Raw genomic sequence first — 23,141 nt, 5'->3', positions numbered from 1 at the left:
TAGCAGCAGGATTGATCCCTTTTGCATCAACTTTGGAAAAAAGTGCAATTAATAATTTCACAGAATCATAGTCTTTTCCATCTCTAATTGCGATCTCCTAACAGTGTAAGATTATTCCTTATAGTATATTCTCTAGTGTTTTTCAGAGTCCAGTTTTACATGACTCAAGCAATGGTGTTTTCACTTGTTCCCTTAAGAAACCACTATACAGTACAGTCTAGTACATCTCACCAAGAGGTTATTGTTCTTGACGTTCCACCTACTTTATCCTTTTTCAGTTTCATCCCATTACTTCTAGATACTGCCCCCTTTCCCCACCCTAAACATGACATCTTTTATGGAACTTTCACATTTCAAATCTTTTAGGCAGCTTAATCCATCTTCCCCCATTATTCAGGGGATATTAAAAGGTAAATTTGCAAAACTGATAGATTTAAAGGAGCAAAGCAATACTTAAAGCTTCCCATTGAACCTTCAGAAAAATAAAAGCAAGCCTAGATACTAGCACATCAGCCCAATGACCCTCCAGAATTCAACAGGAACGTCAAAGAACTTTGAGATGATCTCAAGGCTCTTGTACAGTCCTCTGGGGAAAAGGCATGCAACTTCTAGTAAATCTGAGCACAGGTCTAGGGGAGCTAGCAAGTCTTCTTGGTTCTGCCAAAGGCTAGCTGTGCAGCCTTGGGCAAGTAACTAAAACTCTGCCTTAGTCCCCCATCTGCCAAATGGGGGTAATGCTTAGCTACTTCTAATGGGGGTGCCATGAAGATTAACTAGTTAATGTTTGTAAATCATTCGAAAATGAAAAGGGATAGATAAGTACCAAGAATAATTACTAACATAGGGAGGCTGTTCAAGACAATCTGCACTCTGGGCTAAACTTCAGATGCCCTTCTCCTATCCCTAGAACACAGATTTACAATGCAGGGGGAGAGGGCAAAAGGCAAGTCTCCCTGGAGGGAGACTTTCAGGGGGGCACCTCAAAGTGGGGGGAGTCCAAGCTGCTGCCCAGATTTCAGCGATGTCCTGAGGTATCCAGTGCCAGCTGTCATTCAAAAGGGAAGCCTTACGCCTGGCCCAGTTCCGGCCGGGGTAACTCTCTTCCGCCAAACTAACCCCCCTCCCTCCATCGTTTCAGCGGGGCTCAGTATCCTTCCCCTCTTCCCATCCTATAGCAGGGGATGCAGGGGCTGTGCGCTGTCCAACAGCTGCCGCCCTCCCCCCTCAGAGGTGGCTGCCGTCCCGTGCTGGGCAGGGCGGCGCGTGGAGCCCTTGGGACGGAACAGTGACTAATGACAGCCCCGGTTTCCGCTTGTCAGCTGCGGCTTCTCCCTGGCCCGGGAGGAAGAGGCGGGGTTTCACCTGGAGCCCGCGGGGAGGAGCTGGGGCTAGCTGCTGTCTCGCAGGTACAGAGCCGAGCAGGAAGCAGCAGGGCGCCCGTGGCAGCAGCTGGCCCCTCACCGGCACCCCGAGGGGGAGCAGCCTGCGCGCCCGCCTGGGGCTGCTGATGCTGGGAGATGGCGGCCGGGCTCCTCCTGGCCGCGGCTCAGCTCCTGCAGCTGGCAGGTAAGCGGCGCGGGGCGGGAGAGGCGGCGCGGGGAGCCGGGGCGGGAAGTTCCAGGGCAGCCGCCCGGGGGGGGCTGCGGCGCAGCGAGCCCCTGGCGCAGGCACCGCGGCAGAGCGCGGGAGCCCAGCGAGCCCCCGCCGTAAGCCGTGCCCGGGGCTGGGGTCAATCCAGGGCGCCTCGGGGCTTCAGCCTGGGGCGCTCCACAAGCCTTTGCTCCCCGGCCTGAGGCGTCCGCCTGGCTGCTTGCTGTGCTGTGGGTCCCAGGCTCCCAGAGAGACAAGGTGGGGGAGGGAGGATCTGTTATTGGGCCAACTTCTGTCGGTGGGAGAGACGCGTTTCCCAGAGCTCTGTCTTGGACGCGAGGAAAAGCTCTGGGTGGCTCCAAAGCTTGTCTCTCGCCAACTAAAGTTGGCCCAATAAAAGATATTGCCCATCCCAGCTTGCCACTTTGCCTTGTAACTATTCTAAAAAGCCAGCATTCAGCTCTGATGGGAGGGGGCATGGGCTTACACCAGGCATGAATTTAGCCCCTCAAGTTCCCCCCCCCCCCCCCCAGGTTCTTGCTTTTCCCTCTCCGGAGTCTGTTCTTTCTTACACTTTTCAGTGGAGGAAAGGCTGCTCAGTTAGTTTCGGTCTGGCCTTCTTGGGCATAATTTACAACAGTGTTTGGAAAGGAGAGTCACCAGTTGCTTTTATTTGTATCTCCCTTTGCAAGTGTTTTATTTTTTGTGGCGGAGGCAGGGCCAACTTTCTTAAAGGGGGCAGCTCTTGGTGCCTCCATGAAATTGTCCATCCTGTTAAAATCTGACTCTTGTGTATGTGTTTCATGCAGACAGAAAAGCTATTCATTGCATGCTCATTTTTAAAATAATACATTAAGATCTCATCTAGATGCTAATGACATATGCCAGTAATTTGTATGCGGAAGCTGGTTGCTCCCTGCTTTGCCCTTTTTTCATATGGCTGTACTAATGTGTTGCAGTGATCTGAGAAAAGCTGTTGGTTTTAGCCTTCAGTCAAGATACAGTGAAACTTGTAGACGCAGTGGCGTAAAATAAGAGTGAAGTTAGTTTTAACTTGGGGTACTTTAAAACTAGGTTCATAATTGAATAACTGCAGAGTATCTTAATTTTAAACTATTGCCTTCATATCTAGAATCCCATAAACTTTCATGCTTCTCTCTTAAAAACTCTTTCAGATATTCTAAGTTGGAAGTAATGTGTCCACATATAACTCAACTCTACGCTTTAAAATGAGAAATATTTTAATACTTCCACTTTTCAAAAAGCTTTTGTAATTTAGAGCTTTAACTGCATACAGTTCTTATCTTTTCTTAGCTTTCTTTGTACTACCCCACAATGGGAGCTATATTTCCCCTGATGTGTGTAAACACTAATAAACCCTATGAGAGTTTGATGTGCACTAGTATTGGCAGTGAGTTGCCAGAATTAGGGTAGCACATTTTTATTTAGGGTGACTCTGAGTTTTGAGAGGAACAAGTTCCATAAATGCCTCAAACTGCATTCTGGCATTCTAGGACATAATTTCAACAATAATTTATTGACCGGAGAACACATTGTTTTTAATCTTACCTGAAAATGTCTTGATTTCTTAAGTACAGTATAGGGAGAGAGACATTTTCTGATCCTGCAATCCTTACTCTCACAAGAAGTCTCAGTGAAGCCTTCCGTCCAGACAGAGGGAAGGGAAAGGGAATTGCTCCCATAAGTAAGGGTTGCAGATTTGTGCCCAAAAGTTGTATTGCTCTACTGGGATGCTTGATATTAACCAGCACCACCAATTATCTCTCATTACAAATTTTATTAAGTTCTGTCCTATAACACTGAAGAAATTCAGACTCAATTTTTGTAAATGTCCAAAGACTGTCTGCTTGTAAGAATGGAGTAGGCAGAGCAGAGATACAGCATGATCTGCGTGCACATCCACAAACCTAAAAAAAAGCGTGACGCTTACTTCTAGTATTATCGGCCTTGATAATTGGATTCACTTCCATGCAAAACAATTGCAAAGTTTGAATATGGAAAAAACACAGTGTCTGTACAGTGTGATCTGAAATTCATGTCTATTACTTCTACTACCTTGAGGAGGGGTAGGCCATATTATTCAGGATAGTCATGGCTTTGAGCCAGGTAAGCATAGCTAAATGTTGACTAAATAACCAGACAGCATTGTGATTAAGCTTTGAAATTGTCTAGTCTAAAACTTCCAAATGATATATTTTCATCTGTGTGGAAGGATTTGTGAGCATAGCCCATAAGTATCAAATTATAACTATACACCCAAGTCTCCTCAAAGGATGATAAAACAATACCTCTATAGGGCACCCTTCTTTAGAAAAGAAACATATATGAAACTGAGCTCTTCCTTTGTAAGAGGGAGAAAATCCAAGCATCCCCAAGGCCTCTCAGGAGCTAATAAACCTTTAAATCATGGTATATTTTTGGCACATGACACTGTGGATCTAGATCTTCATTGACATGTAGGGCACCCTGTTAACTTTCTGGGAGAACAAACTTCCTCCTTTCTGGTCTCCCTGGTATATACGTTGCTCCCTCTGATCCAACCAAAATGTGGCTATTCAAACTGTCTCTCTCACCTACTAATTTGCCTGCACCACCACCCGCTTTGTGTCTTTCCTCTAGTTCTCTCTTACACACCACATAACATTTAAACTTCTTGTCCTTGCTTTCAAGACCCTACTCAACTACATCCTAGCCTACATTTCATATTTCCTCTGTTGTCACCTCCTCTTCCCTTATACCCTTTGTGTGCCTGTACTGAGTGGGTAAAAAACATCCAGATCAGAATTATCCATTCACTCGCACTGCTGCTATTGTTTTACACCTACTTTATGCAGGAGTAAATGGCTACTTATGCTGCAAAGCAGTGGGAATTGAGTCCTCCAAGTCTGTTTGGTGATTAGCAGAACCAAGCTGTGAGAGAGGAAACTGGTTTGTTATCTGAAATGGGAGTTCTGGTTGCTGCCTCTATCCCCAATTTAATTTGATCTTTGAATTCTAAAAGCCTTTTCTCTAATTAGAATATAAAATAACATGTGCATAGTATACAATTGTCTTAGAGTGGTAGCAAACAAAATTCCAGAGTAAAATTGTGCTTATGGGAAATTGTTGGGGCAGGATAAATTAGAGACTGGAGGATGAGGTAAGGAAAAGGGGTCTAGAACACATGACTTATGAGGAGAGGCTGAGGGAGCTGGGATTGTTTAGCCTGCAGAAGAGAAGAATGAGGGGGGATTTGATAGCTGCTTTCAACTACCTGAAAGGGGGTTCCAAAGAGGATGGCTCTAGACTGTTCTCAATGGTAGCAGATGACAGAACGAGGAGTAATGGTCTCAAGTTGCAGTGGGGGAGGTTTAGATTGGATATTAGGAAAAACTTTTTCACTAAGAGGATGGTGAAACACTGGAATGCGTTACCTAGGGAGGTGGTAGAACCTCCTTCCTTAGAGGTTTTTAAGGTCAGGCTTGACAAAGCCCTGGCTGGGATGATTTAACTGGGAATTGGTCCTGCTTCGAGCAGGGGGTTGGACTAGATGACCTTCAGGGGTCCCTTCCAACCCTGATATTCTATGATTCTATGAAAAGGACAACCAGTCTATTTTTGATTTCACAAAATATATTTTGTTATTTGTACAGAGGCATAGTCCAGTGCTTGGAGTGCAGGTCTGGAAGTCAAGAAATATAGGTTCTTTTTCTTGACTGCTGCTGATGGTATGACCTTGCACAACTCATGGAACCACTGTGTTCCTCAGTCCGTAAAATGAGGATGATGATAGTTATCTACTTCACAGGGGTGTAATGAAGATCAGTAATGGTTGTATGTGTTTTGGAAATCCTTCACTAGATAGTACAAAGTATATTTACTCAGGCTGGTTGAAAATTTTCCATCGAAACAGTTTTAGGGAAAACTGCGTTTTTGATTAAACAACATTTTAAGAAAATTGTCTGCCTTTTGTGGATTTTTTTTTTAAATGATGTAAAAACTGAATGCCAAAAACTGAAATATTTCAATTTGGATACGCTACTGTAGGGCTTCATGGGAGTGTTAGTTTGGTTGTGTCATGTTCTCATTCTTCTGTATGGACTGTACTACCTATTGGACTACATCTCCCATGATGCACCACAGCCAGGGCTTGGTGTTCATGGTGCATCACAGGAGTCCAGCCAGGGAGCTCAGCCTATGGAGAAGAATGGGAGCATGACACACTCAAACTACAATTTCCCAGAGGCATCAATACAGCATTTCTGAATTGAAATATTTCTGTTTCTGGATGAAATATTTCAGTAAAAAAAATAAAAACTTTCTATAGGGAGCAAATTTTCTGACCATTTTTTAACTTCAGTTTTGGATTTACAGTCTGTAGTTATATGGAATGACTCCTCAGTCCAGAAGCGGGTTACTAAGGAGGAAAGGGATTCTTCACCTTTAAGAAATTCTTGCCTGGTCTTGGGCACTGAAAGTAGAATAGAACATTCTTTTTCTTTGTGTTTTTATTTCCCCCTCTTTGCCTTAAAATCACCACAGCTGGAATGTTGTTGTTTCCCCTGTTTTGAGTTATTACGTGTTCATGTGAATGAGTCATTTTTGAATGGAATTTTCTTTTTGTGATTCAGAACACTCAATACACGGAATCTTTCATAAAAGTAACTGCATATTTCAAAACACTTCTTAATGCTTTTCCCTCTGACACCCACCCATACCCCTCACTTCGACCTATCTTTTCCTCCGTGGGCCTGTCTACACTTGAAACTTTACAGCTGTACAGCTGCTGAGAGGCACCTCCCTGAGAGGCAGTAGCTAGGTCAATGGAAGAATTCTTCTGTCAACCTAGCGCTGTCTACAGCAGGGGTTTGGTCAGTTTACCTATATTGCTCAGGAGTGTGGATTTTTCACACCCCTGAGTGACATCACTAGTTTGACCTAACTTTTTAGTGTAGGCCAGGCCTCATCAAACTACAATTGGGAGGCCACAGTATTTCATACAGAGGAAAAAGTTGCAAAGTGGGCATTCTCATGGAATCTTCACTGATATATGGCTGGAACTACAATCACATAATTTCCTTTAGCTAAATTGTTTTATAAAACTAAACTGAAGTGTAAATCAAGGAGCAAAGGTCTCTACATCATGGTGATGCTCATTCCAGTCAAGTATGGCTGATTGCAAGTCCATCTGGGGTGCCATCAGAACCATTCATGGGTTTAATTAGAGGGAGTCTCTCTCTCTCTCCTGGAACTGATCAAGCTCTTCCTGCTAAAACTCCCCTGGGAGAGCTATGGATTTTGTTGCTGCCCATGTTTAAAATTATTTTTTGTCATCTTAAGAAGATTCTCTTGTCTCCCCCCCCCACACTCCCAAAAACGTATATCATGCTAAAGGGCCCCCCTATTCAACTACACCTTTCTTGGTCTTCCTATCAGGATCCTGTACCACTCATTCATTTAACATGCATTGTTCTAATTATTTTCAAAGCAGCCTCTGTGTTTTTCAGAAGCAGTTTTGCGCTCACAGTAAATTACCAGGAAAAAGTATGAATGAATTATAAATGGGAAAAATACAGATATAGATATCCACAAAAATGGGAATCTAGTTTGAAAATCAGGCCTCTAACTTCTTGAGTCTAATTTAGGAACATTTACTTTGAAGCACTAATAATATAATTAAGCATAATTTTGTGCCGTCGTCAAAGATGAATGAATGGCATTAAAACAGGTCTTAAGTCCTTTTGGGACTTAATCTGCATTTGTAATTTTGGTCTTTAAAATTTCACTGTTATATTAAGTGAACTCACAAATATTGCTGGTATAGTTCTCCTCCCCTCATCTCTATGCTGCAATTAATTTTTTCTCCTCAGTTGATTGATCTGAGTGATATCTATGAAACTGAGGCTACAAGACTGCTATATGTAGTTTTTCCCTTCAGAAAAGGATACTAGCTTATAGGCTTTTTTGTTCTTCTTTATCAGTGACAGTACATAGATAATAGCTTTGTTTCTGCTCTCGTTAAAGTCAGTGGGAGCTGGATTGTTTCCAGTTTGAAAAACCATTTTCATCCCTGATAGACATCTTTCTTTCTAAGAGCATAAATGGTGTGTATGTGTGTGTGCATGCTACATACTATAGTCAGTCTAGAATATTTAGTTTTTCTCTTCAGAAATTAGGATGGGTTTAGGGAATAGTTTACTTTAAAAAAAATCAAGATAGCTCTAGTTCAGACAGGAAATAATTCATGGAAGTGTTACAGCCTGTATTATGCAGAAGGTCAGACTGGATGATCACAATGGTCTTTCTGGCCTAATAATCTATGAACCACGTATCTTATTTTTTTCCCTCCCTCCTGGTAGTAACATATCACCAGGAAATATGCATTTCTCCCCCCCCTTCTCGACTTCTAGACTGTATTTTCTTTACTAAAACCTTTTCTGTCTGGGAGGCATCAATAATGTGGAGATAGTTTGAAGGATAAAATGGGGAAGGGGCGGTGAAAGTGTGTATTAATACTCTAAACTTTATAGACAGCTTTTGGCTGTGTGTATCTCACTGCAGAGAAACTCAGTTTGTGTGACTTCACATGAGAACATCAACAGGAGAATTTCCCTCACATTATGAATTAACAAACAACAGTTTTTTACAATGGGAGTAGTCTGGTGCTTGATGATGGTGCCACAAAAAATATGCAAAAAGAAAAGGAGTACTTGTGGCACCTTAGAGACTAACCAATTTATTTGAGCATGAGCTTTCGTGAGCTACAGCTCACTTCATCGGATGCATGCCGTGGAAACTGATGCTAATACTTCCTTTTCTTATGAGTGGTACCTCTTTCACAACTCTAGTCAGTTTCAAACTGTTGACAGCAGTGTTAGGAGGAAAGTGGCTGTGTGCAGGAGAACACATTGCAGTAAGTAGGATCTTACAGCTTGTAAATTGTGTGGCATTCTTCTGTGTGACTGGGGGAAAGGGGAGAAGGAGGCAGGCTGTCCAAATTGGAAAACGCCTCTATGTTCATTTTTGCCATAACCTGTAAGTATTTGTTGTGTAAGCTGTGACAGATGTGAAACCTTGGAAGCATGGAACTATGGCACTATGGGGCCCAGAGAATATTCATAAACTTTTGTATCCATAAATGTTATCTCTATCTTTGAATTAGAGGACGACTGCAAGCCTAAATCCCCTATCTGGAGACAAAGGGAAGTGGGTTCCCACCCATAAAGAGGTGACAGCTGGGGGTTAAGACACAACAGAAAATATGCTTTATCAAGGCTGGCTTTCATCAACTTGGCTTGCTTTTTGATTTTTAGTAGAACTATGTGTGTGTGTAAAAGAAAAAACAAAACAAAACACCACCCCATCCTAGAGAGAGTTGAACAATTTTACCTTAATTTGTCTCCAACATGAAATGTTGGATGCACAACCTGAAGAACGACTCTTTGCTGGGACCCTTGGAACCAAGGAGGTCCAAACTCTGCTTTGTTTTACCAGTTCAACTCCACCAACAGTAGTATACATGAGTTAGTAGTCATAACTACAGGCCTCTGTCCACTAAGGGGGCAAGAATGTTAGAGTTGGGTGGTTCTTTTGGTGTCAAAATTCATAAACTCTTTTGACAGATCGAAGTAAAATAATAAAATTTAAAAAAAATACTACCAGGAAATAGGCTTTTTCCCCCTCCTCAATGACTCGATTTAAAAGAAAATCAGAGAATAATAAGACCGTACATGAAAAGAAAGAGGTTTCTGCAAAGTCAGCGTGTCTTGGAAACACTACTAAATGTGATGTTTTTTGGAGCTATGTTTGTCTAGACGTGGACAAACTGTTGCCACTGTATGACAACCAAAGGGTATGTGTGCAGATCATGTCAAACCAGACACTGTCAGATGTCTTGTTAGCAGGAGTTTTGCATGTGGTAGGAAACCTTTGACCTAGCTGCTGGCAGATGTAGTTCACATCAGTGTACCTGTGTATAGATTTGAACTTTAATGATTTTGGCAGATAACTACATGTGGCATCTATAAATAGTAAGGAGAGAGGAGAAGAAATATAGAAAAGTAAATACCTGCTTCTTGAAGTGAGTAACTCCAAAATGCCAACTATTAACCTGCTTCTTCAGGTTTCTGAGAAATGAGACAACCTTAGAACAGTGAGGGGAGGGCAGTATGTATGTTCTGTATCTTTTCATGTTCTAACAAGTCCAGTGTAGCTTGTATTGCGGCTTGTATATCCCTAATGATTCTGTTTGGGACTGATGATGTATAATTCAGTGCAAAATTAGCGCTGAGACCTTCCAGGCTAGGCAGAGAGGGGAGGGACTACGGTGGTTTTAGCCACCATTGTGCCCTCCCAATTCTGGTCTGCCCCAGGAGCTGGAGAGATCCTTGGCATAGCTTCGGGAGTCCTGAGGACCTGTATAAGCCCTGGTCTATAGTTAAAAGTTGGTCCCAGACCAACATAACAATGCTAGCAAAAGCCCTAGTGTAGATGTAGTTATTTTAGTACTTTTGCCAGTACAGGTTACTCCATTCGGTATAAACTGTTTCTCTACAGGAGATGCTGGTATAACTGTACCAGCAAACCTCTTCAAGTGTAGACAAGGGCTATGTTTACGGCAGCCCAGTATTTCAGCATTGCCACAGGCTGTGGTCTGCCCCCATCCCCACTCCCAACACATTCCCATCTCCAGGACTTATGAGGGGGTCCTTGGAAAGCAGCCTTACAGCTGTCTTCCTCAGTTCCTGCACAGAGGGAATCCTCCATTGGTGAGAAATAGGGCTTCTGGGCCCCTTTACATCACTACGGACCTCTTACATGGTGTAAAGGGGTGGGAGCAGTAGTCCGGATCGCAAGCTAAGTCTGTGGGATACATGTAACGTAAAAATATATGCAGAAAACCTAAACTGATGCAGTAGATCAATAGGAGGCAATTTGTGTGCCCTTCCTTAAAGGAGCACTTGAGGGAATAAAAGGAAAACTGGGGATTTGCTACTTGAACACTTGGAAACTGCACAGCAGGAAGGCTTCATCTCTTGGTGAAACCTTTAGAAGCTTCCTCTGATAATCTCCTGTGGATTTCATAGACAAGATTATTCTGAGATCTCCAAAGGCATTAACACCATTTGAATTTATTTCTTAAGACTTGTGCTGGAGGTGTTTGTAAATGTAATGCTCTAGACCAGGGGTCGGCAACCTTTCAGAAGTGGTGTGCCAAGTCTTCATTTATTCACTCTAATTTAAGGTTTCGCGTGCCAGTAATACCTTTTAACGTTTTTTAGAAGGTCTCTCTCTATAGATCTATATATTATATAACTAAACTATTGTTGTTTGTAAAGTAAACCAGGTTTTCAAAATGTTTAAGAAGCTTCATTTAAAATTAAATTAAAATGCTGATCTTACGCTGCCAGCCCGCTGCCAGACTTGGGTTCCGTTCACCTAGGCCGGCAGCAGGCTGAGCAGAACTTGCGGCCGGGACCCCGGCTGGCAAGGGGCCGGCAGCCAGAACCCCAGACTGGCAGCAGGCTGAGCGGGGCCTGCGGCCGGGACGCTGGCTGGCAAGGGGCCGGCGGCTAGAACCCCAGACCGGCAGCAGGCTGAGCAGGACCTGTGGTCGGGACCCCAGACCAGCAGTGGGCTGAGCAGCTCAGCCTACTGCCACTCAGTCCACTGCTGGTTTGGGGTTCCATCCGCCGGCTCCTGCCAGCCAGGGTCACAGCTGCCAGCCCCGCTCAGCGCACTGCCAGTCTAGGATCCCAGCCCTGCCCACATAGAGTGGGTACCTACCTTCTTCCTGGTTCTAGCTCCTTCTCTCTCTGCACTGAGCTGAGGGTGGGAGTGCACTGAGCACAGGGCTGGGGGTGAAGGAGCAGGTTGGGGTGTAGGGTGTGGCCAGGAGCTAGAATGAGGGAGGGGGCTCAGGGTTGGGACGGGAGCTTTGGGTATGGAGTGCTTACGTGAGCCGCTCCCATTTGGTGCAAGGGTGCAGGTGGGAATTGCGGGGGGGGGGAGGTGGGGGGTGCAGGAGCTCCCGTTTGGTGCTCGGGGGGGGGTGCTGGAGGAGTCAGGGTATGGGGAGCTGGGTATGTGTGGGGGGTGCAGGGCAGGAGGATGGGTTTGTGTGGGGGGGGGTGCAAGGGTCAGGGCAGGGAGCTGGGGTGTGTGGGCTAGGGTCGTGGGGGTGCTTCCAGCCGGGGGTGTTCATGGCAGGGGGCTGGAGGTGATATGCCCTGATTCCACCCTACTTCCCCACCTCTTCTCCGCCTCCTCCCCGGAGCAGCGAGTGAGCTGCGGCTCCACTTCTCCCCCTCCTGCCCAAGGGCAATCAGCTGATCAGCAGCAGAGAGGGAGAAGAGGAGAGGCAGGAATCCAGCATGCTGGGGGAAGAGGTGGGGGAGGGGGGAGCTTGCCTGCCCTGCAGCAGCAGCCAGCAGGACCAAGCTTCTTCACCCTGCCTCTGCGGGGAGCGGAGAAGAGCGGGCCAGGGCAGGCAGGATTTTTAATGTCACGCTGCTGCCTGCCAGAGTCCCGGCCGCCAGCCCCGCTCAGCCCACTGCTGGCCTGGGTTTGACAGCGGCCTGAGAGGGGCCAGCAGCTGGGACCTGGCAGGCAGCAGCGTGACATTAAAAATTGGCTCGCGTGCCATCTTTGGTACACGTGCCATAGGTTTCCAACCCCTGCTCGAGACACCAGTTACACAAATTAAATATACTGTACAAATGATATAATATAAAGGAGTTGCTCATCTCATTTTGATACTGCCCCCACAAACATCAGGATAAGAAAATAAACTCCATCCAAAAGCTTGAGAGGGGAAAAGATGGGATATGCCGTGTGCCTAGAAAACAGGTTGGTCTTGGCTGTGATGAAATGAGGATGGGAGAGTACATTCCAAATTTAAGGACCTCTTGGGAACAACCTTCCAGCTGCTCCCACTTCTATATCTAGGGAACTTATGCTTAAGTGCTTCAGCTGATCTCACTCGTGGCAGTGTAGCACACTAAGGTAGGTAACATCTCAGTTAACCAACGTCTTGAACTAAACTCCATGCAGATACCTACTGGCAGCCAATGTAGACTCCAGAGCATTGGTGTAATTGTGCTCCCAGAATGAAGGCTGGGTTTGTGCCGGGGGGGTGGTGCAGGGGTCAGGGCAGGAGGTTGGGTTTGTGCCGGGGGGGTGGTGCAGGGGTCAGGGCAGGAGGTTGGGTTTGTGCCGGGGGGGTGGTGCAGGGGTCAGGGCAGGGAGCTGGGGTGTGTGGACTAGGGTAGTGGGGGTGCTCCCAGCCCCCTGTCCAGAACGGTTCACGGCAGGGGGCTGGAGGTGATATGCCCTGATCCCACCCCACTTCCCCACCTCTTCTCCACCTCCTCCCCGGAGCAGCAAGTGCGCTGCTCCACTTACTACAGAATGTAGGTACTTGATTAGTAACTTCATTTTCCAAATGGCCTCAACACGTGGCCTGAGTTGAGTGCATTATGGCAATCTAATCTTGAGGTAACAATATGTAGATAATTGTAATAAGGTACAGATTGTGGGAAAAGTCACACTTTTTCTCATCTGGCATGGGTGGAAAAGAGCAGTTGGCCATTGCCATGCTATCTGGGCATTTGGAAATAGCCAAGAATTTAGAAGTACATCTGTGTTAGAGGTTATGGTCCAATTCCTTAACTGGAGGCAGCTGTATAACTTCTGCCAGCTCTTCCATCTGCTTCCACCAATATTATGTGTGTTATATTGTACTCCATAATGTTTTATGGAAATATGCTCATGAGTGTGAATAGGATGTAACTGGAATATGCTTAATGCAAAAGGTCTCTTGTAAGGTATCATTACAAAGCTTATGATCTACTGAGTGTGTTCATCTTATTTGTTTGCATGAATTATTTCTGTCTGGAGTTAGGAAAATAAGATATAAACTTGTATTACTAATATAAACATATCAAGTGGAAGCCATTAAGGGTGCTTCAGAATCAATGACCTGTAAATGGCTCTGTTTACTTGCAAACCTTCATGGGTACATGCGGGCCAGCCCTGGAAGAATGGAGGCTGGGGTCTCACAGGACATGTGAACATGTCACCTGATGCTGGAATCCATCTTAAACCTGGTGCTTTTCCATTTAGAAGGAGGGGTGCGGACCCAGAGAGACAAAAGATTCCTGCCTTGTGCCAAAGCCATAAAAGGGGGTGGAATAGAACAAAGGGAGCTGCCAGTCCTGAAAACACCCCTGCTTTCCACCTAAGATGTCTGCTGGAACTAACAAGGACTGTACCAGGGGAAAGGATTGGGCCCAGACTAGGAAGGAGTCTAGTCTGTGAAAGAAGCTTATTGGAACATCTCTGAGGGTGAGATTGTACTGAAACTGTAATCAGTTTCTTAATGTATTAGGTTTAGATTTGCATGTTTTTGCTTTATTTTGCTTGGTGACTTACTTTGTTCTGTCTGTTATTACTTGAAACCACTTAAATCCTGCATTTTGTACTTAATAAAAACACATTTATTTATTAATGAACCCAGAGTAAGTGATTAATACCTGGGGGAGCAAACAACTGTGCATATCTGTCAGTGTTATAGAGGGTGGACAGTTTATGAGTTTACCCTGTATACACTTTATACAGAGTAAAACGGATTATATAGGGTTTGGATCCCATTGGGAGATTGGTGTCTGAGTGTTGGGGATAGGAAACCTGCTGAGCAGTTTTTGGTTAAAGTCTGCAGCTTTGGGGGCGTGGACCAGACCTGGGTCTGTGTTGCAGCAGACTAGCATGTCTGGCTCAACAAGGCAGGGTTCTGGAGTCCCAAGCTGGCAGGGAAAATGAGCTCAGAGGACTAATCAGCACACCATGTGACAGTCCCCAGGGATTCTCTGTGACCGAACCCGTGACAACGTGTCTTGTCCAGATTAAGTTGCAGACTGTTAGCCCTCATCCAGGCCCCAAGTTCATAAAGACATAAGGATTTTTTCCACTTCTCTGGCCCAGTAGGCATGATGGAAATAGAGCCAGCTGTCAACAGCATTCTGAGTGCATCACATCCCATGTCTTGTCACTAACCCTCCCAGGGGCCCCATGTACATATGGGATGACAATATGGACTACTATGTTATCCTGCAGGAGAGAATGCTCAAACCAGAGGGACAATTGCCCACGGCTACCATTTGGGCTCTCTTGGCTTAAAAAAAAAAAAGAATAGAACCATTTGAGCAACTCAGTCTGCTTCTGCTAGAGTCTGCAAACAAGTCAAGAAAGCACTTTAAACAACAATATCAACAGCTGCTAACTGATCTAAAAGAATCAGCATGGACACCTCATCGATTACTTGAAAGAGATGCCTCAGCTTGTGCAGTTTCCACCTTATAACTAAGCCTATAGCCAGATTCTCCTTGTAAAGGAAATCCGAAGACTCAGGTATCCACTTGAGTTGCCTTGCCAAAAGATTCTCCATGACCCTCCCAAAAATAGGAAATGGACACACATTGATAGCCAGAAGTTGGTTCCTTGAGCAGTGTTCTCACAATTGCTTCTTTGAGAACCACTTTTACCCCTACCACATCCCTGTAGCCAAACACTGATAATCTCAGCCAACAAAAGTCCATGTACTTCTGTAGTAATTTTCACCAACCAGAAAGGACAAGGCTCTGACTATATTATAAAATCACTATATTGAAAGCCAAAGAACAGAGGGGGAGAGTAGCAGGACTGTGCATGGAAATAGAGAGTCCAGTTAGACTTATGCCAGCCTTGAAATTCCAGATCTGAGTTCTCTCTGGGATGCTAACTTCTCATTTTTCAGAGTAGCAGCCCTGTCAGTCTGTATCTGCAAAAAGAACAGGAGTACTTATGGCACCTTAGAGACTAACACATTTATTTGAGCATTAGCTTTCGTGGGCTACAGGGTTAGGGATACGTTGCATAAGAAAGCCCAGTCATGGGCAGTTCTATTACAAAATAGGTTTGATGTGGTGGCTTAATGTTTGTAAAGGTTCTACATACAGAGAAGACATGTCTTTGTTGTGTTCCTTTCGTTGGACCAGTCTGACACTTCCTTATCCTGTTGCTGTGCACTCACTTTTTTGTCTTGTGCTGCATACTTTACAAAACTCGTAGCCAGCACAGAACTAGCATGGTGACTAAACTATCACTTCCTCCAAGAGCCCTACGTGGGACTATATTTTAAATCCCACTCCATCCCACCCTACTTCCACTCCCACCTGCTCCCACATTGTTTCTTGCATTTTTATTCCGCTCTCACCCACAAAAACCTTAGATCCTCCTAATCCCTCAAGAAACAGAGTCCCCCATGCTACTTTAACCAACCCGCCCACCCCCTTTTTTTTTTAATCTATTACACAGTATGACAGGGTCAGGCCAGATGGCTACAGGAGAGTGATAGAAGGCAGATATATTAGGCCCAAGTTAAGGAGGTCCCTTTTCCTTGGGTACGGTAACAGGGAAGGTTTCAGAACAATCAGGAACTTTCTGAAAACAATTAAAGCAGACAAGCTCATTAGAACACCTGCAGCCAATCAAGAAGCTGCTAGAATCAATTGAGGCAGGCTAATCAGGGCACCTGGGTTTAAAAAGGAGCTCACTTCAGTTTGTGGTGCGTGTGAGGAGCTGGGAGCAAGAGGCGCAAGAAGCTGAGAGTGAGAAGGCATACTACTGGAAGACTGAGAAGTACAAACATTATCAGACATCAAGAGGAAGGTCCTGGAGTGAGAATAAAAAGGTGTTGGGAGGAGGCCATGGGGAAGTAGCCCAGGGGTTGTAGCTGTCACAGGAGCTACTGTAGACAGCTACAATCCACAGGGCCCTGGGCTGGAACCCGGAGTAGAGGGCAGGCCCGGGTTCCCTCCATCACCCCAACTCCCTACTTGATACCGGAGGAGTTGAACTGGACTGTGGGTTCCACCAGAGGGGAAGGTCTCTGGCCTGTTCCCGATCCACTAGGTGGATCAGCACAGACTGTGGGGATTGTTCTTCCTTTTCCCCATGCTGGCCAGCAATGAGGCTAACTGAGTGAATGGCAGATTTGAGCCACGGAAGTGGCCAAACTGAGGGCTGCCGTTAACCTCTGTGGGGAGAAAATCCACCAATAAGTGCAAGACCCACCAAGGCAGAGGAGGAACTTTGTCACAATAGATAAATGGAATTCAGACACAATTTTTATGTGGTAAACTGACAAGAGATTTAGTGTTTTCCTGCAAATTCTGCAGTCTAGGTTTTTTGCCCACCCAATCCTGCCTACCACAAAGTACATTTTACCCACTCTTGCTCTTATGGCAGTGGGTCCTGGGGGACCTGCGGGATCCTAGTCCTGCTGCAGGGCTCTACTTCCTACCTTTTTATACATGTAATAAAATTTAGTGTTTTCCTGGAGTGAAAGGATAACTTCTGTAATAACAATTAATCTTGACAGACCCAAAATGTGTCTTAAAATTTGTAATAATCCTCATTCTGAAAAAGCATTCATTTCTCAAAGTAAAGTGCTGAAACTATGTAATTAAAGAAACATGCAAAGTACTTTACAAATCTTAACTACGTAGACCCCTATTCTGCAAAGCCTTGTGCTTGTGCTGAAAGTTAAGGATGTGAGTAGTCTCACTGGACTCTATAAATCTTTTCAGGATTGGGGCCTTAATGGTCACAATGACCTCCTGAAGGCAATCTGCTTTCCATCCTGAAGTATGAATCCTATAACCGTAATAAACTAGATGCTAAAATTAGGCCCAAACTGAAAAAGGCCACTGAGTTACCAAAGGAACAAGATTGCCACCAGAAAAATAAACAAGTACTGTAGGATGTTTAGATTGTAAGTGTAAACAAAAGCCTGTTTGCTTTGTAAGTGAATACTTCAGACTGATCCTGCTCTTTGCTGTATTTGTGGCAAACAAGATAAAAAGGAAAGCAGTACTTGTGGCACCTTAGAGACTAACCAATTTATTAGAGCATAAGCTTTCGTGAGCTACAGCTCACTTCCTCAGATGCATATCGTGGAAACTGCAGCAGGCTTTATATATACACAGAGAATATGAAACAATACCTAAGCCTGCTGCAGTTTCCACGATATGCATCTGAGGAAGTGAGCTGTAGCTCACGAAAGCTTATGCTCTAATAAATTGGTTAGTCTCTAAGGTGCCACAAGTCCTCCTTTTCTTTTTGCGAATACAGACTAACACGGCTGTTACTCTGAAACCAAAGATAAAAAGGGGATCTGAATCCTTGTTTGTACTACTTCCCTCAAACTTGGTTTGTTTAGTTTGATTTTGTCAAGCGGTCATTTTCAAATGGCCCATTAGTTCTATAATGTGGTGTCAAGTCACTAATATCTTGCTCTGCAGGTTAAGGACTGTAAACAAAACAAATCTGGTGGCTAATTTTATCTTCACTATATCCTTCAAGTCATCAGCAACACTAATCAGCCTTGCAGATGGAATTGGGAGGGATTGCAGATGGAATTGGAGAATACGGATAAACTCGATAAAAGTAAAATCAAGAAAACGAGCTTCAATAAGGCAAATGTAAGAGAGGTTCATTAAGGAAGGTATAATGAAATAAACCTTTGTGAAATAAAGGCTAATCAGTAATGTCCTACAGAAAGATTTTAGAGTTATTATTTCAGTGTCAATTTATTCTCCACAACAACATTACCCCTTGTTATTGCAAATATTAACAAATGCTACATTGGGATGTAGTACAAGGAGACTGCATTGTAAATCGAGTGAGATAGTTCCACAGCTGTTACTGGTAGTTGGGCTGCTGTTGAGGTTGTGTCTAAAACAAATTGTATATGATAAGACAAATCGGAGAGTGTTCAGAACAATGAAATGGATGAAAGTTCTGGAAAAATAAGACTGACAGTGGAAGGCTGGCAGAGATGGGAATGTTCAGACTAAGGGAAGGCATTACTGAGAAATAAAGGGACATTAGCAAGAGAACAAGGATCAGTTATTAATGAGGAGTCCAGGCCAGAACAAAAAGTAATGAGCTTAAGTGGCAGTGGGGAAAATTTAGGGTTAAAATTAGACAGTGGAACAAACTGTCCATGGTAGCTGCAGAATTGCCATCGTTTGAGGAATCCAGGGCTAGATTAGACATCTGTCTGTCAGAGATAATTTAGGAAGTCACTTAAATCCATCCTTCCACAATGCAAGGGCAGGACTGGGTGGTCTGCTAAGGCAGGGGTGGGCAAACTTTTTGGCCCGAGGGCCACATCGGGGTTGCGAAACTGTATGGAGGGCCGGGTAGGGAACGCTGTGCCTCCCCAAACAACCTGGCCCCCGCCCCCTGACTGCCCCCCTCAGAACACCCGACCCATCGACCCCCCCCCTGCTCCTTGTCCCCTGACAGCCCCCTCCTGGGACCGCCCCGCCTCAAACTGCCCCCCTGGGACTCCCCCTATCCAACCCCACTGCTCCCCACCCCTTTACCATGCTGCTCAGAGCGGCAGGAGCTTGTAGCCATGCGGCCCAGCCAGAGCCAGCCACACCACCATGCCATCCTGGCAGCATGGCAAGCTGAGGGCTGCAGGGGAGGGGCCAGGGACTAGCTTCCCTGGCCGGAAGCTCAAGGGCTGGTCAGGACAGTCCTGCAGGCCGTAGTTTGCCCACCTCTATGCTAAGGGATCCTTCTATCCCAAAATCGGTATGACACTGTGCAGATGAAGAGTAACTGTCTTCTTATTTCTTCTTGCTTGTTAAATATTCTGTTAGTCATCATACCGAGCAGCATTTACGGTACATGGAAATTCATTCCTTACAAACAGTATATACAATTCTTGGTTATCCTTATAAGGAGACGTGTGGAAAAAAGCATAGTCAAAGACAGATCAGTATGAGTCATGATCATGGTGTTTACAAAGCACCGCAATAGAAGTAATTTATATAGTCTTGTCTGCCTGCTCTGTAGTATATTTTCTAAGCTATTCAGTCCAAAGTACTAAGTGACTCTGGGATCACTGGATGCATTTTTGTTTGTGTATGAGCTTTTTTTTTTAAGGTCCTAAAGAAGATGACATTTGATTTAGTAAATTACACTAATCTAATGTTTGCAGTGAAGACATTGCTGATGTTTCTGTACTGTGCTCTCAATCATTTTGGACAGTAAAAATATCTTCAAAGTTTTATCTTAGGGAGATGTTTGTGCCATGATCTGGCTTAAGCTGTCTCTCTATGCAGATTTCTAGTAGCTGGCCCCGGAAAAGATAAGAGCCTGTTACTTTGTCATGGTCAATAGCATGAGCTCTTTCTATCTCAAGATGGTAAAGGCTCCTGCTTTGGGGTGCTGATTCAGGAATGCATTTTCAAAGTTATCATTAAGTAATCATGTGTTTAAAGTTAAGGATGTGCTTTAGTCCTATTGGGACTTGGTGAATAGCAATGTACACAGATGTGCTTTCCTGAACCATAGAGCTTGGTGCTTGATCTCTGTTAAAGACCATAGTGTTTGTGTTCTATCCTGGTTTGTTGCAAGAATAAGTATACTGTTTCAAGTACTGGGGGTAGCCGTGTTAGTCTGTATCCACAAAAACAACAAGGAGTCTGGTGGCACCTTAAAGACTAACAGATATACTTGAGCATAAGCTTTTGTGGGTAAAAACCTCACTTCTTCAGATGCATGGAGTGAAAGTTACAGATGCAGACATAAATATACTGACCCATGAAGAGAAGGGAGTTCCCTCACAAGTGGAGAACCAGTGTTGACAGGGCCAGTTCGATCAGGGTGGATGTAGTCTGCTCCCAACAATAGATGAGGAGGTGTCAATTCCGGGAGAGGCAAAGCTGCTTCTGTAATAAGCCAGCCACTCCCAGTCCCTATTATAGCCCAAATTAATGGTGTTAAATTTGCAAATAAAGTTTAGTTCTGCTGTTTCTCTTTGAAGTCTGTTTCTGAAGTTTTTTTGTTCAAGTACAGCTACTTTCAAATCTGTTATAGAATGTCCAGGAAGATTGAAGTGTTCTCCCACTGGCTTTTGTGTGTTACCATTCCTGATGTCCGATTTGTGTCCATTTATTCTTTTACATAGGGACTGTCCCGTTTGGCCGATGTACATGGCAGAGGGGCATTGCTGGCACATGATGGCATATATCACATTAGTAGACATGCAGGTGAATGAGCCTCTGATGATGTGGCTGATGTGGTTGGGTCCTCTGATGGTGTAACTAGAGTAGATATGGGGACAGAATAGGCAACGAGGTTTGCTACAGGGATTGGTTCCTGGGTTAGTGTTTCTGTGGTGTGGTGTGTAGTTGCTGGTGAGTATTTGCTTCAGGTTGGGGGGCTGTCTGTAAGCGAGGACTGGCCTGTCTCCCGAGGTCTGTGAGAGTGAGGGATCTTTTTCCAGGATAGGTTGTAGATCATTGATAATGTGCTGGACAGGTTTTAGCTGGGGGCTGTACGTGATGGCCAGTGGTGTTCTGTTGTTTTCCTTGTGGGGCCTGTCCCCTAGTAGGTGACTTCTGGGTACCCGTCTCGCTCGGTCAATCTGTTTCCTTACTTCCCCAGGTGGGTATTGTAGTTTTAAGAATGCTTGATAAAGATCTTGTAGGTGTTTGTCTCTGTCTGAGGGCTTGGAGCAAATTCGATTGTATCTTAGAGCTTGGCTGTAGACAATGGATCGTGTGATGTGTCCTGGATGGAAGCTGGAGGCATGTAGGTAAGTATAGCGGTCAGTAGGTTTCCGGGATAGGGTGGTGGTTATGTGACCATCACTTATTTGCACTGTAGTGTCCAGGAAGTGGATCTCTTGCGTGGACTGGTCCAGGCTGAGGTTGATGGTGGGGTGGAAATTGTTGAAATCCAGGTGGAATTCTTCAAGGGCCTCCTTTCCGTGGGTCCATATGATGAAGATGTCATCAATGTAGCGCTGTTTCAGGGTTTCCAGAGACTATAAAGGGAAAAGTGAAAGCTAGGACAATTGTCCTGGGAGAAGAGGCTTTTTTTTATTTCTAAACAAGAGTTGATCATGAAAATTACATTAAGCAAGGAAGAAGTCATTAGATACACACCAACAATCAAGCCCTGTTAACTCCCTCTGTTTCCAGCTACCATACTAATAAATATCAGAGAAATTAAGAACTGTCATGGTGAAAGTATATTCTTTTGTGCATCAAGTATGTGGAATAGCACAAAGCCAAATGAAAAAGGTTAATCTCTATTTTACTAAGAATAGTTTATCAAATTTCCACTATGAGAACTGCTTTGTGTGGGAGAATAGGAAGCGGAGAAGAGAAACTCTCTTGTGGCTCACCACTGCACTCCCCTGACTTCTCATGTGGTGGTCTCAGTGTGTTTGTAGAACCAGTGTCCTAAAGAGAAGATAGCAGGCATGAGCAGTTCCCATTGACTTCAGTGAGACTAGGATTGGACCTAAGTGAGGAATTACGATGTTAGTCTTCACTTCTTTGCTAAACTTAGTAAGAATATTTTAATTGCATTGTTACAAGGGAAGAACAGTGCAGGATTTTTTGTCAGTAGCCATTTATAATACTGGTTCTTCAGCAGTTTTAGAAATGAAGAGGAATAAATGGATGAATAAGGTGTCACTACCGTGATGAATTGAAGCGATGGCAGTGATAACACTGCATTAAGTCAGCCTTCTGTTGCTCCTGGAGCGTGCAAATTTGCTCCCTCTAAAACTTCCCATCAAACATGTTGCACTGATATTGATGAAATCTGGATGCAGAGTTACTGGAATGGGAACTCCATTCCCTGGCGTTGGCCAATGCAGAAGACTGGATACTGGGCTAGGTGGACCGTTGGTCTGACCCACTATGACTGTCCTTATGTGACATTCAGCATCTTTCTTTTCTCATTTAGCAAAACCAAAAATTTTGGCAGATGCAACAGGCAGATTTTTTGCAGCTGTTTCAACTAGGTATAAAGAGTGTTTTGTAGGCTCAAAATTTCAAATTTTAAGAACACGATGAAAACGTTACTCTTTAAAAATGTAGCATCCTTAGCTGTGTGGGGAAATTATCTGATATTCACATACTGAGTTACTTTAAATCATATTTATTTTTTCTTTTCAGGTTCTTTTGCAATATCTCTTCATGCTGTGGACAACATCACTGTGACGATTAAACAAGGGTCTTCTGTTCCACCAATAAATTACTGTAAAATCTGTACCAGTCAAACATGCACATATGAACTCAGGATAACTGCTGGGGTAAAAGAAAATTTTGCTTTCCTGTGTGAGACACCAGAGAAATATTTAGTCATGGAAATCCAGAAGAACATTGGTAAGATGTGTATTTAAAATTTCTCCTTTTAGAATTTCTGAATCTCCCTGACATTCTCATTTAGTGTCTCGTTCATAATAATACATAGGAATGTCTTATTCATTATGCCACCTACTACAGGCTGAGCTAGGGAGAAATCATTCAGGGTGGAAAGTTGATATATAGCTACTTATGTGTGGGAACTGCAGAAGCTGTTCACTGAACTTTGCATGTTTGTAGCTCACAATGTGAAATATGGACTTGCCAGCTTTGAAACCAAGTTGTTTCAGAAATTGTTCTGAATAAATGAAAATATTACATACAATTCCTTAT

General features: G+C 44.3%; 1 protein-coding gene across 1 annotated transcript in view; it reads left to right on the top strand.

Annotated features, from left to right (window-relative positions):
* Positions 1-1,377: 1,377 nt before the first annotated feature.
* CDCP1 (CUB domain containing protein 1) overlaps positions 1,378-23,141 on the top strand; it is a 52,755-nt gene continuing 30,991 nt past the window's right edge. Inside the window, exons 1-2 of the mRNA XM_073333147.1 lie at positions 1,378-1,566; positions 22,620-22,829. Of these exons, the coding sequence (XP_073189248.1) occupies positions 1,518-1,566; positions 22,620-22,829 (259 nt within the window). The 5' untranslated portion in view covers positions 1,378-1,517. The remainder of the gene's footprint in view (positions 1,567-22,619; positions 22,830-23,141) is intronic.

The sequence above is a fragment of the Lepidochelys kempii genome, chromosome 2, assembly GCF_965140265.1.
Source record: "Lepidochelys kempii isolate rLepKem1 chromosome 2, rLepKem1.hap2, whole genome shotgun sequence".
NCBI lineage: Eukaryota > Metazoa > Chordata > Testudines > Cheloniidae > Lepidochelys > Lepidochelys kempii.
Note: the sequence above shows the minus strand (reverse complement) of the source record. Positions and strands in the feature narration are given on the sequence as shown.